Below are 21,259 nucleotides of genomic sequence, written 5' to 3'. Positions count from 1 at the left end.
GCTCACCACCGTCGTCAGCAAACCGTTAAACCCTTCGCCAGTCTCCCCTGCAACGAGGGTAACGGACTGACTTATGGGGCCCGCTGAATTTTTTTCCTCCAACGGCTATTTTTTTATTTTTTTTTTCTTTTAAACCACTAATACAATACATTTCCTCTATATATATACTCACAGTTTTCACAACAAAAACATACACTCTCATCCCATTATTTACCCAACACTCTCACCTTCAATTCATATTTCACAAAAACAAAACAAAAATTCAAATGGATTTGGAAAATTTATTAAATTCTCAGAGCGAGAGCGAGGAGAGCGTGACGGATAGTGATAGCGCAGAGTCCGATTCCGATGAAGATTTAATTCAAGACGGCTACAAAGCGCTTAACTTACTCGATTCGCTTGATGCAATGGACGAAGAAGATGAAGCTCAAAATTCTCGTAGAATTATTAGAAGACGTCAGTTACAAAGAGATCAGATTGATACCGATAATTGTTTGTACAACGACTATTTCTCGGATAATCCAACATTTCCGGGTGATTATTTTCGAAATCGATACCGAATGAGTAAGTCATTGTTTATTCGAATTGGTCATGCTATTCTATCATATAATTCTCAATCGAGACCCGATTATTTTCAATATTTTGATCAACGTTCCGATGCAACCGGTCAACTTGGATTCAATATTATTCAAAAGTGTACATCGGCCATACGTCAATTGGCGTATGACATTGCGCCTGATGCATTCGATGAATATTTACACATGGGCGCATCTACGTCTCGTGATTGTTTAAACAATTATTGTAAATGTATTATTCATATGTTTTCGCGAGAATATTTAAGGAAACCAACTGAAGAAGATGTTCGTCGATTGCATGCCAAACATTTGGAGATGCATGGTTTTTTGGGTATGTTAGGTAGTCTCGATTGCATGCACTGGGCTTGAAAAAATTGTCCAGTTGCGTGGCAAGAGCATTACTGAAATGCCTCGTCCTAATCCATCTGGACGAATATATTACATTTGGTTACATCGCGAGGTACTTGACCTCTATATGAAACATTTTACAAACATTGCATTCGTTTTTAAAATACAAACTTTCATTACATCGAAAGTTGACGGCATGCATACCATTTCATAATATATCCAACTATAATTGACTTAATAACAATCTTGATGAACTCAACGACTCGAATGCAACGTCTTTTGAAATATGTCATGAATGACTCCAAGTAATATCTTTAAAATGAGCAAATGCACAGCGGAAGGTTTCTTTAACATCTGAGAATAAACATGCTTTCAAGTGTCAACCAAAAGGTTGGTGAGTTCATTAGTTTATCATAATCATTCATTTTCATCATTTTAATTGACCACAAGATTTCATTTTTCCATAAATATACATCTCATATCAGGCATTTCGCAAACTGCATAGAGATAAAAATCATTCATATGGTGAACACCTGGTAACCGACATTAACAAGATGCATATAGAATATCCCCATCATTCCGAGACACCCATCGGACATGATAAATTTCGAAGTATTAAAGCATTCCAAATTCCAGAATGGGGCTTGTTGGGCCCAATAGATCTATCTTTAGGATTCGCGTCAATTAGGGGTGCACTAATTCTCAAAATTAGTGATGTTCCCTAATTCTTAGATTACCAGGCTAAAAGGGGCATATTCGGCTTCGATCCATTCAACCATATAATGTAGTTTCGATTACTTGTGTCAATTTCGTAAAACATTTAAAAAGCAGCGCATGTATTCTCAGTCCCAAAAATATATATAAAAAGGGAGTAATGAAACTCACAATACTGTATTTTGTAGTAAAAATACATATGACGACATTGAACAAGTGTAGGATTAGCCTCGGATTCACGAACCTATATCATTTGTATATATTAATACACATATTTGCAATCTAACAATTATTTATATGTGAATTTCTTAATTATATCATATTCATATTAGTAATATATATATATATATATATATATATATATATATATATATATATATATATATATATATATATATATATATATATTGTATAAAAAATATTAATTTGGTTATGTTATATGTATATATATATATATATATATATATATATATATATATATATATATATATATATATATATATATATATATATATATATTATTTGTTTGTTAATGAAAATTATAATAATGTTAAGTATGATAATAATTTTAATACTTAAGATTTATAAGAAAAGTAATAATGTTAATAATTCTATTAGTGATAATAATAATGATATTAATGATAATAACTATAAAAATATTAATTTTATTGTTAATGATAGTTATGGTAATGATTTTCGTAATTATATAATAATAATATTCATGATAATATAAATAATAATACTTATAATCCTATTAATGGTAATAATAATAATAATTTTAAAATTAATATTAATGATGATAATAATATTTATAGTTACGTTAATAATACTCATTTTAATGATAATAATATGTAATTGCATTATTATAGTATTACTATTAATTAGCTTAACCATAATAATAATAATAATAACCATAATACTAATAATAATAATAGTAACTAAAATCATAACAATAATAATGATAATAATTACAATTTTTGTAATAATAATAATAATAGAAATTAAAATAGAAGTGTATACCCTTGTCAATGTTTTTTCTAAAAAGAGATGCGCCCAAACGAGGCTCGAACCCGTGACCTCTCGCACACCCGACATAACCCTTAACCATGACTCTGCCTCAATCTTTCTGAAATTAAACAACCCAGAATTTATTTAACTCTTTATTTCTGTTTCCTTAACTCTTCCTCTTCTTCTATGAAATCCCTTCGACATTGAACCCAACCCAACATCCTAACCAATTCAAATCGAGTTTTAGACTTCTAAAACAGATCAGAGACAACCTGTTGTGACTAACAGAAATAAAAAAAATAAATAAATAAATAAAATAAAAACGAATATACAGCAGGTGCTGTTCGATGATATAAAAAAATTGATTTCGAATTCGACAATGTTTTAGCCAGAGATCATAACACGAAATATATTTCAAATCATCCTTAGAAACTTTCCAAGTACTTAATTGGACCAGAAAACTAAACACGAACTTGAATTTGATCAAAGAACGAATGTTGACTTTTTTTTACTCAAAACTTTGACTCGAAAATTCGTTCTTGATTCTGAAAATTAATACTTGAAACTTTTCAGATAGTTTTAAAAGACAATTCCTAACAACTCTGCAATATTACATTTTGGAATTCGATTCTAGATTGTGTTTTGGCTAAAAAGTGGAATAACAGGATGAACGAACAGGAGAACACCTTCGTTGTTTGAATTTCTGTTTAATTCTTAAGACAAAAAATAGTTTACAAATGATAATTGATATTGATAGTGGAGGCTCGAATAATTTCTTCAATAATATAGATTGATCGATTGTTTTATTGAAGATAATAGGGGACCAACTATCACGAGTTGAATGGCAGATAGGAGAAAAGCAAATAAAAAAAAATTATATCTGATTATGATATCAGTACAAGTAACGCGTGATATACTGTCTCCAAATATATTATTTTAATTTTAATAATTAATAATTATATTAATAATAATAATATTGATATTTTATTAATAATAATTAACATACTAATAATAACAATAATAGTATTATCCAAATAAACTCAATAATAATAATAAGACTAAAACTAATAATGATAATAAAAATCATAAAAATGATTAAAATTATAGTTTTTGTCATTCTTATAATAATATTTATATTTGACATTTTTATTTTGATAATCATAACCCTTTTAATTTTAAGTACAACAATGATACTAGTAATAATATTAGTAATACTAATATCGATATTAATGTTTGTAGTAATAATGAAAATAATAATACTATTATTAATACACCTATATTTACAACTTGTAATTACATTTAATATTACAATTTATAAATTTTGTAATATCTAATACTTATATCATATATTATATGAATACATCTATTTAACATTTACATGTTTTTATATATGTTTCAACATAATACTTATTAATAGAAATCATTTATATATATATTTATCCTATGTAGATTCATAATAATATTATATATATATTTTATATATTCATTTCTAATAATAACTTTATTACTTTGTTTATCGTTTTACATTTTTAATTTCAAATTGGTTAAAGTGTATTTTATTTTTTCAAAATAATATATATACACTTATATATATATATATATATATATATATATATATATATATATATATATAATTTACATATTTATTTACACACAGTGGTTCGTGAATCGTCGGGGAGTAATAAAAGGTTATCTGAAACCATGTAAACAGTTCTAATGTTTTGAGACTCAACATTACTGACTTTGCTTATCGTGTCGGAAACATATAAATATTAAGTTTAGATTTGGTCGAAAATTTCCGGGTCATCACAGTACCTACCCGTTAAAGAAATTTCGTCCCGAAATTTGATTGAGATCGTCATGGCTGACAATAAGAATGTCTTCCTGACGTATATGAGTTGATAAATATAGTTTCATTACTGTTGAGTAATATGGACAAGATAATTCGATTACTCGAAGAGTACGAGTGAAGCTATCACAAAAGGATGAAATGAGTAAATGCAGGTTCGTCCTAGCCGGTGACGTAGTCACTGTTGATTTCTGGAATTCAAGGAATTCTAAAAGAAAATCTTTGTAATAAGATTTGATTCTTCGATAATTAAGGAAAATGGGATCTTCTTTTGTTAAATACGATAATCTATATCGATTGCTCTGTCGAATATTTCACTATAAATCCACCCTCTTCATTTCCATTATATTTTGGGGTACCATCCTTCTGTTTTCTTTTCCCCGATTTTAAGTCAAGCGAATAATGGTCCAGAATTTACACGTATGGTGTTTCGAATAATCCTAATATTCTAAGTAGAAAGGATCGTAATAGCACGATATTGATTGGTTAAATTACCAGAATTCAAGATAAAAGATAGAACTATCAGGAAGCTATGTTCTCGATAAGTTTGGAGATTAGATAGAATGTAAGAGTCATGTAACATGGCACATGATGATGTTATGGTCTGTGAATCATCACGTTTCATTAGAAACTCAACATGACTTACTGTAATATAATCACGTTGATCAAGTGTCATTATATTATACTAACTCATGCATCAGTTCCCAACACTACTTAAAAAAAATTCATATTTTAAATTCGAAGGTTCACAGAATATAGAAACTAAAACAGTTTCCTTTTATGATATAATACAGATAGCACGGAGAGATAATTAATATCGGACGAGAATATTTATGAAGATATCTTTAGAAATATTGAGAATATTAATAAAGAAGGATACGATGATATCCTAGAATTTCTAATATCGATGGATAGTGAAGAAGATTTATCCGTAAGGGTTCAGAGTAAGGAGCAAGGTATTCGTTAATGATCTCAGCAAGTACTGAATCATTTGGATTCTTTGAAGGCAAGTTTAGTCTTTTGATTTATCCTCAGTCTTCTTCATGGTTTGCTCAATCCGTTGTCCAATTCAACTTTTTCTGATCTTTGTAAACACACTTATTCCTTATCTTTATACCTTCGACTGTTAAGGTCGTGTACAGTTTTTGCTAATGTATTCAGTTTTTTTTTTTTTTTTTTTAGAATTTGAAGTATTGATTTGCAGACTATGTGCTTTTCAGAATTTCAGAATGAAAGATCATAATTCTAAAAGATAAGGATTATATGTATACTTATAACTGTTGATGCAGACATGCTGCGAGATTTCAAAATACTGATTGCCAATTCCCGGTAATTGGTATAGTAATTCTCGTTATAAGATGTAAATGAGTAAATGATAGGGTTTCACTGATTGTAATGATTTTTCGGAAAGTCCAAGATCAATGAAGTTACTGATAAGTTTACTGCTAATGTGGTGGATTATAAACGGTTCTCCGGTAATGATGACGAAAGGTAAATTTATATATCAAGGTTATAATAAGGCTAATCCAAATGAAAGTCGAAGTTGATTTGTTGGAGCTGTGACAAAATTGGCTAATTTAGAAAGAGCTTGCAAAGTTATTTTCGGTATTAACAATGCCAAGGGAGATAGCACAGATACGTGTTAAACGTTTACTCAGGTTTCGAGTGTTTTCAGGTGCATAACTATATGCATCAATCTTTTCTTCCGTAGATGAAATGCGGTGGGTTCATTCTCTCGATTGAGGTATTTTCAAGAATCATGAAAAGTTTGAACGCAGATTGTAATCGTCAAGTTACAAATGAGGTTTAAGATGAAATCAAGTGGCAAACTTGAAGAAGTGTTTAGTTTCATATGTTATAATCAATATTTTAATTCATTTTAATTGTCCAATGTTGGTAGTCCACAGTTAGCAGTCCACAGTTAGTAATTCAATAATTCATATATAGTTTAATATATAATATTCGAATTAATTAATACGTATCGTGACCCGTTATATACATGTCTCAAACTCGATCACAACTCAAAGTATATATATTATTGTAGAATCAACCTCAACCCTGTATAGCTAACTCGATCATTCCTGCATATAGTGTCTATGGTTATTCCAAATAATATATATAGATGCGTCGATATGATATGTCAAAACCTTGTATACGTGTCCCGATATTTAAAGTGCATAAAATAAATAACAGAAATTAAATGACAATAAAGAATATTGCGAGAATTTAAATTGCGATAATTAAATTGCGATAAATAAATGTAATAAGGAATTTATAGTTAGCTAGGAACAGTTAGCTAGGACTTTGTTAGCGTGAATTCTTAACAAAATTTTTCATAGTTAATTTGTTTGTTTCTAACAAATTTTATTTTTGTCCAATGTTTTCTTCATTATGCCACTTGTTGGATTCTGATAGGTCAAAATCCAAATATGAAATTGAATGAAAATGTTTATTCTACGGTGAATGGATACGTATATCTTTGGATATAAATAAGATAGTAAATGACTGTTGAATCAAATTGGAAGAACGTACAGTGTAACTTTTTAATGTGAAATCTAAATATTTCTAGGGTATTACCTACCCGTTAAAATATTTTCACGATTAACAGTTTGTACAAAAGAATTTTTAATTACAATCTTTATGAAAATATACTTACATATATTTTCTTCAGTTGTAATCATGGATTTATAGATATCGATTGTTAAATCGTTGATGAAAGATGTGAATGATAACATATGTGAATTAATTATGATAGAAGCCCTTTAAAGTTTCTTTTATCTTTCTCGAGTATTACCTACCCGTTAAAAATTCACACGTCATAGTTAATATGAAAAGAATTTTTATTACGATCTCGAGATATACATAAATATATATACATATATCTTTTAATCGTTAACAGAAAGTAATGAATTAATATTTCATAATTCATCATTCTCGGTACTCTTCGGTGTCTATGGTGCTTATGGAGCTTGTGGTGATGGAAATGATGCTGGTGCTGGTGGTGTTGCTGTTAGTGTTGGTACTGCTTGTGGTACCTGCGTAATAGATGCGAGCCTAGCTTCCAAATCGAACACCGCCACCTCCAAGGTTTCTACTTTACGCTCGAGTCTATGAATTAGTTCTACCCATTCTTCCATAAGGTTTGTCAACTCTTGATATTTAGTTCTAAGTCTTCTAACTTCTTCTAATAATCCTATCTGATTAGAATTCGGGAGTAGAGGACGAATACTATCTTTAACGACATCGACTCGACCTTCGAGGAGGAAAATCCGTGTGAAAAGAGTGAAAACGGTATTGCGAACAGGTTCGCTGGTAAGCGGATCGAGCACTCCGACGTAAGGTGGTAAGTTCGACTCGTGATATGGAGTACCTTTTTGACGACCCGGAAATTTCCGACTAAATTTAAACTTAATCTTTATATGATTTCGATGCGATAAACAAAGTATGTAATGTTGAGTCTCGAAAACTTTGAACTGTGTTTATGTATACATTTGACCTATGGCTATTCCCGACGATTCACGAACCAATTGTTGTTAATAAATATGTGTGTGTGTGTGTGTATATATATATATATATATATATATATATATATATATATATATATATATATATATATTAATAATGATAATATTAATATATGTATTATCATTTTTAAAATGAAATGGAAAATTTAATATGCAAAAGTATTATTATTAATATTAGTAATAGCAACAATAATATTGATATTATTATAAGTAGTGTTATTATTAGCATTATTAATATTATTGTTATCATTTTATTAAGATTATTATCATTAAACTTATTCAAATAATTAATTTTATAATTATTAGTATTATTATTAATTACTATTATTATTAATATAATTATTAGAATTATTAAGATTATTATTTATCCTTTATTATTACTATTTCATTTATCAAGAATATTAATAATATTAAGTAATATTATTATTAGTAATAATATAGTTAAAATTATTAATTTCCAAAATTATAAATTTTACACAAATATATGAAAACAGTTATATAAATAAATATACTGATGATTTACATATACAGATACATGATAGAAATCTTTACAAATACGTATTATATACAGATATATAATTAATATACATACAAATACTGGATATACATTATTCATACAAATATAAACGTATTCAGTTATAGATCGTTTTTGAACTATATATGATTTGTTTTTGTGATTCTAAATTCGTACCAATCTGTATCTAATCACTTGAACAACTCCAAGACTTTGATAGCAATCACAATCAACCTTTTATATTTTTTTATTTTGTTTACTGTCCTTGGGAATACTTTCTGTCGATCAAATTGACAATATAATAAACGAATTACTCGATGGTTTTAATTAACACATTCAGTTTCTCTCATTATCACTATCACCTATATCCTTATCAGCTCCAAAATTTTCGATATTTTTTTTTATATGAAGAACAGGCCGACTGCCGTGTTCGTGGTTAAATTTTTGAAAAACTCGAATTCGATTTTAATTCCAAAATCTGTAAATGCTGGATTGTTAGGAATCATTTAGGTAAACAATCTCCAAACTTTCAACTTCCAATTTCTTTTAACGAATCCTAATTACCGAGTCAAAGTTGTGGTTCAAAAGTCAAACGATTGTGTTCATTCAAAAATTAGGATTCGTGTTAATGTTTTGAGTTCAATTGATCATGGAGAAAGTTTATAGGAACGTTTTCCTACCTATTTCATGTTTTAACTTTAGTCTAAAACTTTCTAGATTATCGAATTTGATTTTGAGTTGAATTGTGTTCTTCAAAACTGGTTCAGCGTATTTGTTTTATTTACTAATTTAATTCACCTTATAAGGGCTCTCTGTATATATTTTAGATTCTAATACTAAAGATTTCATTAATTTGAAACACGGAAAACCGATTGGATTTGGGTTATGGTCGACTGGTTATAGAGGTAGGAGAAGACAAATAACAGAAACAAAAACACGGGTTTAATATAATTGGTGTTCAATATAAATCAGTAAAAACATAGCAGCGAAATGGTTAAGGGTTACTGCGGGTGAACGAGAGGTCTCGGGTTCGATCCCCGTCACGGATAAATTCTTTTTGAAGAAAGCTTTTAATGGTATACACTATTAATTTATTTTTATTATTAGTATTATTAATAATTATGATTGTTATTATTATTGTTATGAATATAGTTATTATTGTAATTGATTATTATTGTTATCATTAGTATTATTATTAATAGATATTAGTTTTATTATTAAGTATTATGAATATCATTATTATTATCGTAATTATAAAAATAACATAGACTATTATTAATATTGGTACTTAGTATCAAATTATAATTATTAGTATTATTATTATTATTATAATTACTAACATAAGTATTATTAATAACATTATCATTATTTTTATTGATATAATTATCATTTTCATTAAATTAATTAGTAATATTGTCAATATTGTTATTATTAGTGTTATAACAATTATTATTATTATTATAGGTACAAATATAAAAATCATTATCAATTATATTATTAAAAGTATTAATAACATTATTTTCATTAGTAATCATATCATTTTAGTATTAATATCAACATTTAGATATTTAGATTATGGTTACGGTTATAATACAAATTATTATGATTTTTATAAATATTAGTATTAGTACCTTTCTATAAATAATAGAATTGTAAATATTAAAATAAGTATTATTATTAATATTATCACGAGCAACATTATTACTATATAATTATTCAAACTATTAATCTAACTTGTAATAGCAGCAAAAGTATCATTTTTTATAAATATAATTATTATCAATATTATTATTATTATTATTATTATTATTATTATTATTGTTATTAGTATTATCATTAAGTTAACAAACAAAAGATATTTATAAAGTAAATATAGATATATAAATATAAATAAATATATATATATATATATATATATATATATATATATATATATATACACATATATATTTAATACAAAAATTAACTATATTAAATATGGATATTTACTTTATATATATATATATATATATATATATATATATATATATATATATATATATATACATATATATATATATGTATTTATATATATATGTATATATATATATGTATATATATATATGTATATATATATATGTATATGTATATATATATGTATATGTATATATATATGTATATATATATATATAAATTTATTTGATTACGATTATATGTGTTAATATATATATAAATGATATAGGTTCGTGAATCCGAGGCCAACCCTACTTTTGTGCAATGTCGCCATATGTATTTTTACTACAAAATACAGTATGGTGAGTTCATTTGATTCTCTTTTACTCTTTACATTTTTGGGACTGAGAATACATGCGCTACTTTTACAACTGCTTTATTAAATACTTTTGAAATACATTTTGAACTGCAAATACATGAAATGCTTTTATAAATGCTTGACGAGATAGACACAAGCAAAACATTCCTCGAATGAATTATGTGGACGTGATAATTGCCACCATTGAATTATGTGGACGTGATAATTGCCACCATTGATATGAATATTTTTCCCCTAATTATTATTGCTTGGTAACCTAAGAATTAGGGAACATCACTAATTTTGAGAATTAGTGCACGCCTAATTGACGCGAATCATAAAGGTAGCTACCGGGTTTAACACCCCCACCCAGAATGTTCACTAGACGGAAGGGCTAATGGGCGTGGTGTTTAGTACTTCGAAGTTTATATGATTATTATACAGACGAGATGTTCTGTTTTGGGGATAATATTATGCGCATTATATGCTAAGGTCGGTTACCAAGCCAAGCTATGAAATCAATGAAAAGTGAATGTTATGTATCGAGAGAATGATTTTATACACAGGTTATGTGTATGTTATTTTTGTGCACGAGATATGTGTACGGTTACTAAGATTTATGAAAGATGATTTTGTACACGAGAAAGGTGTACTGTATTTAAAATATATCACATGTACATTACAGGTGGGTATAGGATTCGGGCCCATTTGTACCATGGAGCATTTAAATCGTGTGGTCTATCAAAATGATAAATTTTATTATTTTATGATAAACTAATGAACTCACCAACCTTTAGGTTGACACTTTAAAGCATGTTTATTCTTAGGTATTAAAGAAATCTTCCGCTGTGCATTAGCTCATCTTAAGGATATTACTTGGATTCATTCATGGCATATTTTGAAAGACGTTGCATTCGATTCGTTGAGTTCATTAGGATTATTATTAAGTCAATTATAGTTGGATATATTATGAAATGGTATGCATGCCGTCGACTTTCGATGAAATGAAAGTATGTCTTTTAAAAATGAATGTGATGTTTGTAAAATGTATCATATAGAGGTCAAGTACCTCGCAATGTAACCAAATGTAATGTATTCATCCAGATGGATTAGGACGGGTCATTAAAACCTTCTTCATTTCTCCATAGGGTAAGTATTTCGCGAACCCATCCGCACTTTCTAAAGAAATCACGGTAGTTGATCGGTTGGTGGGCTCCCGTCACGCTGTCTTCGAAGTCAGAGGAACTTGGTCGATTCGTAGAGGCCATCTTATGCGATCGCAGAAAAGATTTTTGGTATGAAAAGTTTAGTGATATCAAATGATAGTTGGATGGTATTCTCAATGCATAATATGCATAGATATATATAGTACCAGGATCCCTTAAATTACGGAGAAATTTATGGGAGATATCAGGCAAAGTTTACCGTAATAGATACGCTAAGATATGAATTTATCTATACATTGTCTATGCAATAGAGGCAGTAAGACGTGTTTAGACTTTAAGGATGATAAGCTAATAATTTTCGACACTAAATGATAAGCAAAACTTTTGACATGCAGACACGGTCGAAGTCCAGACCCACTAATGCATCTAAACAACTATCAGTTAGACATACTAATGCAAGACCTGGTTCGCTAAGACCACCGCTCTGATACCACCTGAAATGCCCCGTCCTAATCCATCTGGACTAATACATTACATTTGGTTACATCGCGAGGTACTTGACCTCTATATGATACATTTTACAAACATTGCATTTGTTTTTAAAAGACAAACTTTCATTACATCGAAAGTTGATGGCATGCATACCATTTCATAATATATCCAACTATAATTGACTTAATAACAATCTTGATGAACTCAATGACTCGAATGCAACGTCTTTTGAAATATGTCATGAATGACTCCAAGTAATATCTTTAAAATGAGCAAATGCACAGCGGAAGGTTTCTTTAACACCTGAGAATAAACATGCTTTCAAGTATCAACCAAAAGGTTGGTGAGTTCATTAGTTTATAATAATCATTCATTTTCATCATTTTAATATACCACAAGATTTCATTTTTCCATAAATATACATCTCATATCAGGCATTTCGTAAACTGCATAGAGATAAAAATCATTCATATGGTGAACACCTGGTAACCGACATTAACAAGATGCATATAGAATATCTCCATCATTTCGGGACACCCATCGGACATGATAAATTTCGAAGTATTAAAGCATTCCAAATTCCAGAATGGGGCTTGTTGGGCCCAATAGATCTATCTTTAGGATTCGCATCAATTAGGGGTGCACTAATTCTCAAAATTAGTGATGTTCCCTAATTCTTAGATTACCATGCTAAAAGGGGCATATTCGGCTTCGATCCATTCAACCATATAATGTAGTTTCGATTACTTGTGTCTATTTCGTAAAACATTTAAAAAGCAGCGCATGTATTCTCAGTCCCAAAAATATATATAAAAAGAGAGTAATGAAACTCACAATACTGTATACATATGACGACATTGAACAAGTGTAGGGTTGGCCTCGGATTCACGAACCTATATCATTTGTATATATATTAATACACATATTTGCAATCGAACAATTATTTATATGTGAATTTCTTAATTATATCATATTCATATTAGTAATATATATATGTTTCATATATTCATATTGTATAAAAAATATTAATTTGGTTATGTTATATGTATTATATATATATATATATATATATATATATATATATATATATATATATATATATATATATATATATTATTTATATATATATATATATATATATATTATTTGTTTGTTAATGAAAATTATAATAATGTTAAAATAATGTTAAGTATGATAATAATTATAATACTTAAGATTTATAAGAAAAGTAATAATGTTAATAATTCTATTAGTGCTAATAATAATGATATTAATGATAATAACTATAAAAATATTAATTTTATTGTTAATGATAGTTATGGTAATGATTTTCATAATTACATAATAATAATATTCATGATAATATAAATAATAATACTTATAATCCTATTAATGGTAATAATAATAATAATTTTAAAATTAATATTAATGATGATAATAATATTTATAGTTACGTTAATAATACTCATTTTAATGATAATAATATGTAATTACATTATTATAGTATTACTATTAATTAGCTTAACCATAATAATAATAATAATAACCATAATACTAATAATAATAATAGTAACTAAAATCATAACAATAATAATTATAATAATTATAATTTTTGTAATAATAATAATAATAGAAATTAAAATAGAAGTGTATACCCTTGTAAATGTTTTTCTAAGCTTTTCGAAAAAAAAAATGTTTTTCTAAAAAGAGATGCGCCCAAACGAGGCTCGAACCCGTGACCTCTCGCACACCCGACATAACCCTTCTCCATGACTCTGCCTCAATCTTTCTGAAATTAAACAACCCAGAATTTATTTAACTCTTTATTTATGTTTCCTTAACTCTTCCTCTTCTTCTATGAAATCCCTTCGACATTGAACCCAACCCAACATCCTAACCAATTCAAATCGAGTTTTAGACTTCTAAAATAGATCAGAGACAACCTATTGTGACTAACAGAAATAAAAATAAATAAATAAATAAAATAAAAAATGAATATACAGCAGGTGCTGTTCGACGATATAAAAAAAATTGATTTCGAATTCGACAATGTTTTAGCCAGAGATCATAACACGAAATATATTTCAAATCATCCTTAGAAACTTTCCAAATACTTAATTGGACCAGAAAACTAAACACGAACTTGAATTTGATCAAAGAACGAATGTTGACTTTTTTTTTACTCAAAACTTTGACTCGAAAATTCGTTCTTGATTCTGAAAATTAATACTTGAAACTTTGCAGATAGTTTTAAAAGACAATTCCTAATAACTCTGCAATATTACATTTTAGAATTCGATTATAGATTGTGTTTTGGCTAAAAAGTGGAATAACAGGATGAACGAACAGGGGAACACCTTCGTTGTTTGAATTTCTGTTTAATTCTTCAGACAAAAAATAGTTTACAAATGATAATTGATATTGATAGTGGAGGCTCGAATAATTTCTTCAATAATATAGATTGATCGATTGTTTTATTGAAGATAATAGGGGAACAACTATCACGAGTTGAATGGCAGATAGGAGAAAAGCAAATAAAAAAATTATATCTGATTATGATATCAGTACAAGTAACGCGTGATATACTGTCTCCAAATATATTATTTTAATTTTAATAATTAATAATTATATTAATAATAATAATATTGATATTTTATTAATAATAATTAACATACTAATTGTAACAATAATAGTATTATCCAAATAAACTCAATAATAATAATAATACTAAAAGTAATAATGATAATAAAAATCATAAAAATGATTAAAATTATAGTTTTTGTCATTCTTATAATAACATTTATATTTGACATTTTTATTTTGATAATCATTACCCTTTTAATTTTAAGTATAACAATGATACTAGTAATAATATTAGTAATACTAATATCGATATTAATGTTTGTAGTAATAATAAAAATAATAATACTATTATTAATACACCTATATTTACAACTTGTAATTACATTTAATATTATAATTTATAAATTTTGTAATATCTAATACTTATATCATATATTATATGAATACATCTATTTAACATTTACATGTTTTTATATATGTTTCAACATAATACTTATTAATAGAAATCATTTATATATACATTTATCCTATGTAGATTCATAATAATATTATATATATATTATATATTCATTTCTAATAATAACTTTATTACTTTGTTTATCATTTTACATTTTTATATTCAAATTGGTTAAAGTGTATTTTATTATTTCAAAATATTATATATACACTTATATATATATATATATATATATATATATATATATATATATATATATATATATAATTATAACAACCCTCATATTTCCATACCTGAATTGACTAATTTGACTATAGGGTTGTTATCCATACGTAATATATAATTAAATTCGACGTTGATCAAATATTTATTTTTAGTCGACATGTTCTGTTAACTAAAGTTTACACTAATTATATAAAATAACTTTAGTTAATATTAATGCGTATTATATTTAAAACTATATGTAACATAATTATTAATTAAATGATAAGTTATTTTAATCATTATATATATTTTTAGCTTAAAAAAAATAAAAAAAAAGGAAATAAGATTTTTTTATAAATTAAATAATGAGCCCATGAATTTTGACTAAATATTTTCAAAAATAAAAACTTATTAAAAACATTTTTAACATGTTTTTATTATTTTGTCAAAATTGGCACCTTTATTTTATTATTTTTTTTTTTTCACCAACCATTTTTTACCTATAAATACATGGCTCCTCATTCATTTTTTCTTGCCAAGCACAAAAACTTAAGTTATTCTCTCAAAACCTTGAAGAAAATTTGAGGTACTTTCTATTTTTATTAATTTTTTTCAATATTGTCATTTATATTTATATTTATTGTATATTCTTTGTAAAATTCGAAATTAATTATGTTTATATGTTATAATTTGTATTATAAGTGTTATGATGCATAAAAATAATTTTGATAATTTATGGAATATTATTTATAATTAAATACGAATTATGTAGTGTTTAAACGTAAAAACAATGTAAAATTCGTAATAAATACTTTTAACCAAAAATAAAATATATATAATTTTTTTCTGAGTTTTTAAAACTTATATAGATCTGGAAAAATTATAAAAATAATTACTTGGGTCGAATTGGTATTTATTATATAATTAAACTCTATTATTATGTAATTCGAAGGTAAATTAAGAATAAATATAAAATTTTAAAAAAAAATTTTTACATATTTTTCTACAGGTTATTAGACTGATAGAAACTTATAAAAATTATAAAAATAATTATTTGGGTTTATTTAGTAATTATGTAGAATTAAAATTATTTTGTGAATATATTAAGGGTAAAAACAAAAATAAATACAAAAATATAATAAAAATGTTTTCTTAAATTTTTCTACTAATCTATATGATTAACTAAGACTATAAAAATTATGTATGTAATTTTTAGATATTTAATTTATTATTTAGACATTTTTGAATAATGTTCGAATAATAAAACACTATTATTTTTGAAGTAATTTAGGTATTTATTTAAAGGTAATTATATTTAATATATATAAGACATACTAAGGTATAATAACTAAATATTAAATAAAACTTAGGTTATATTATCACATATATAATTATTAAGTACATTAATAATTCGTTGTGTGTATACACCTAAAGTGAAGGTTAATCAAAGATAATGTATAATTCATGTGAACTTCATCGCTACTCACGGTCGTAAGTGAATGATGTCTAGGTTGCCATTTATGGGTAAGCTTGTGGATCTCGAATGCCATGACTTAGATTCTGGTCAAGAATCCTGGTCCCCCGGTTACATCTGGTCATTCCTGACTTATTTGATAGCAACGAAGTTTGAGTAAAGTTATACAACGTCTTACTAAAGATTAACCCGAACTTTCTAAAATTGGAAAATTACTATAAGTGGAAACTTTCCATAAATAGTAACCTTCCGAAAATGGAAATTCTTTAGTGAACCATTACTATCAATATAGTACTATATACTATTGTCTGTTAGGCAATGTCTGATCATACGTTCTATCTCTAGGTTGAGATCTCGATCACGTCCTTCCGTTCAATTCTTTCGTGTGCTACTAAGGTGAACTTCATAGCCCCACTTTTTACTGTTTTATAACTTTTGGGGTGAGACACATGCTTGCTTTATAACTGTTTTACGCTTAGACACAAGTACTAAATTGTTAACAATATTGTCATGCTTTGATTCATGCTAAATCCCTACCGTAATATCGTTAATTGCTACGTTTAAATGCAAACTTAATTATTGTGAGTAGGCCTATTGAGAGTAACGTCTCTAACCATTCGACCGTTGGTCTTTGGTTACATAATAATGATTCCACGACACTGACAGTACAAGGTGTCATAGGGTAAACTTGTTTAGTAGCGATATTACAAAATGCAACAACACTTTTAGATTGATATTTCTATATCAATCAACTTTAAACTAAATCTTGTGGTCTAAAACTTTGGATATTATTTATAAACCTATGAATTTCACTCAACCTTTTTGGTTGACACTTTAAGCGTGTTTTGTCTCAGGTGATGATTGAGCTAGCTGCTACTTGCTACTAGATGATTGATGTATGCTTTGCTACTTGCATGAAGTCCATCATTCATATTTATCATTTTGTTTAAGACATTTTCCATTTATTGTACTCTTATGATGTAAAACTTTGAATAATGCTTCCGCTGTTTATTTAATAAATAATATGTCTCATTTAGAGTCGTTCTCGCTTATACAACTGTGTTATGATATGATTGGTCACAATTACCCCTGGTCCATTTTGGGGGTGTGACAGATTGGTATCAGAGCATGTTGTTGTAGAGAACCAGGATTGCATCTTATGTGTGCCTTATACAATTAGGTACCTTAGCAATGTAGGACTACAACTTCCTTTGACTATAGTGCCTTTAATTGTTGCCTTTAACTGTTAAATGCTACACTATACTTTAAAAACTTTACTTATCTTAGAATGTCGAGCCAATCTAAGAACTCTGCTCATTCTCCTAAGTAGTATTCAATTCCGCCACCATATTTAAATGCGACACCGTTCTCGACATTCCTATGTCATTTATCATGGTTTTGTGTATTACATATGTATTACATGAAATATTATCCATGAATTTTTGAAACTCCTATATTTGTTACTATTCATACTCAAACGCATATAACTCCCTGTTATATCACGTACCTATATGTTTTATGCCTTTATGCATCAGTTTGCGAACCAAAAAATGTCATTGAGTTATCGAGAATCTCAAAGACATTATAATGTCATCACTACTCATATTCATTACTTTTATACCTTTTATTTCTCATTATTGAATTTTCTTGACGGATGGCGTCTACGAAACTCTAGAATGGAAGGGTTTGGATTACCGATTTAAAGGATCCTATAGCTCAAGCCCCTAGACCTGAATAGACCATTACGAATTAAAAGTCTTTAATCGAAAGATTATCAGATTACATACTTATCATTTTATGATCTCGACACGTCATACTGCTATTATTGGATTATAGACACATCATATCTATCTTAATAAACTTTGTCTAACACTTTTCCTAAATTTCCTCCGTAAATTACGGAAATCTTTTTGCAATATATACGTATATTAAGAAGACAAATATATCATTCAATATTCAACACTCATCTCATAACAAAAACCCTTATTCCGATCAGATAATATGGATTTCTCACATGATTCCTCGAACTCCTCGAGCTCCAATGACAGCGTAACCGGAATGAACCAACCAATTAGTCATCATCTATTTTGGATGAATTGGGGATGGGTTCGTAGTAAACTTAATCAATGGAGACAATAAGAAGGTGATCCCTTCCACCAACCGAATTCACCTCTTGGTGAAGAACCAGAAGCACTTACCGGTGAACCCGTTCGGAACACTATTTTCACCCTCATTTCCAGGGTATCCAGTCACGAATATATAATATCTAAAATTCTAGATCTTATTCATCCACTTGTCCGAACCGCCAATCACCCCAGAATAATAGAAGAAGTCAATGAGCTTCGCGCTCGAGTGGTGGCTCTGGAGAATATGGTGCGAAACCTACGAGCACCAGCAGCAGCACCAGCAGCATAACCAGCATCACCACCAGTACCAACAGCATCACCACCAACAACATCAGCTTCACCAATAACAAACACCATAATCTGTACCTCGGATATCAACATCATATGCCCCATAGATACCAAGGAATATTAGTAATAATGAGTTAAGATGTATTGACTCATTCTTCCTGAAAATTATATATGTATACTTTATATATATATATATATATATATATATATATATATATATATATATATATATATATATATATATATATATATATATATATATATGGTTTGGAACAATAATAAATCTTTTCGTATTAAGCTATTACGTGTGAATCTTAAATAGTATGTACTACTTGGTTAATTCATATCACTAATATGCTATGATATACATTTATCGTTAATCACTGCTTCATCACAATAAACTCCATTTCATAATAAACTAAGTGTATTATTCAAATACATGTTTAGTTTTACACTTTCATTTTCGATGTACTCAAAACTCTTTAGAAAACATCATTCGTGCCTTGTGAATTTCACAAGAATTCCACGAGCATCAACATCATATACCGAGGTATATCAATAACAATGAACGATGGAGTATTGATTCATAACTTCATTAAAGAAAGATTCTGCGATGATTATGTAATCTCTCAAGTTTTGAAGATTATTTATTCTCGCTTCAACCGCAAATCAAATGATTTTAATAGTATATTAACTCATTAAATCTATATTATACGTGAAGAATACATATATGAACGTATATCTTTATAAAGATTGTAATTAAAAATCCTTTTGTACAAACTGTTAATTGTGAAAATATTTTAACGGGTAGGTAAAACCCGAGAAATATTTATATCTCACATCAATATCTTACATTGTACATTCTTCAAATTCTGATTCAATAATTAGTAACTATACTACTTACATCCACATATGTATTCGTTCACTAAAGAACAACCATTTTCATACAAATTTAATTACCTATTCTGATTTGGACATATCGGAATCCAAGTAATGCTTTAGCAAGTGTAATCTTCCTAAAGATCACTACATTCATGAATTATATTCATTTATATTCTATGATGAATTATCACATCAAACCACCGAAATTATCGTTCATTACTTTTGAAATCAACAACGCCTATTCATCAACCATTAGATCCGTTAACGATTACAATCAGCGTTTAATCATCTAAAAATGAAATTTCTTGAAACCATCTCGGATTGATAACCGATGAATCAAATATGGCTGCATTAAATGCAGAGGAAACAGCAAAATTGTAGATGGTCTCAATGGCCAAAAGTTTGATAATAAAGAATGGTACGTTGGAAAAGCTCAAAAGAAAATTTGGAACTGAAAAACGGATTGAGCTAACCATGGAGGAGACCAAGGACAAATACAAGGACCAAACCCTATATTCAAAGAATCCAAGTAATTCTGGATCCGATGAAATCTTTAGAGAATATCTTGCTCCGAAGTTATGTTAAAAGCTTGCGGAAAATTTTTCTTCATCAACCTTCGAACTTAGAAATTCCAAAATGTCGTTATAAATATCCTCTATATTTTTGAAGATATTTTCATAACGATTCTTGTCCACAATTAAGTATCTCTTTGCGATATCTTTATAAAGGAAACTATTTTAGTTTCTATATTCAGTAAAATTCAAG

At 27.5% G+C, this 21,259-nt stretch overlaps 1 protein-coding gene across 1 annotated transcript; it reads left to right on the top strand.

The window, feature by feature from the left end:
- Window positions 1–266: 266 nt before the first annotated feature.
- LOC139855304 (uncharacterized) lies at window positions 267–944 on the top strand. Its single transcript, XM_071844536.1, has one exon. It carries the CDS (start codon window positions 267–269, stop codon window positions 942–944), a length of 678 nt encoding a protein of 225 aa, XP_071700637.1.
- The last annotated feature ends 20,315 nt before the right edge of the window (window positions 945–21,259 follow it).

This window comes from Rutidosis leptorrhynchoides, chromosome 6 (assembly GCF_046630445.1).
Source record: "Rutidosis leptorrhynchoides isolate AG116_Rl617_1_P2 chromosome 6, CSIRO_AGI_Rlap_v1, whole genome shotgun sequence".
Classification (NCBI taxonomy): domain Eukaryota; kingdom Viridiplantae; phylum Streptophyta; class Magnoliopsida; order Asterales; family Asteraceae; genus Rutidosis; species Rutidosis leptorrhynchoides.
This window is presented reverse-complemented; position numbering and strand designations above follow the sequence as displayed.

Coding starts and splice junctions, on each gene's coding strand:
- LOC139855304 (XM_071844536.1), top strand. CDS start 267: ATGGATTTGGAAAATTTATTAAATTCTCAGAGCGAGAGCGAGGAGAGC.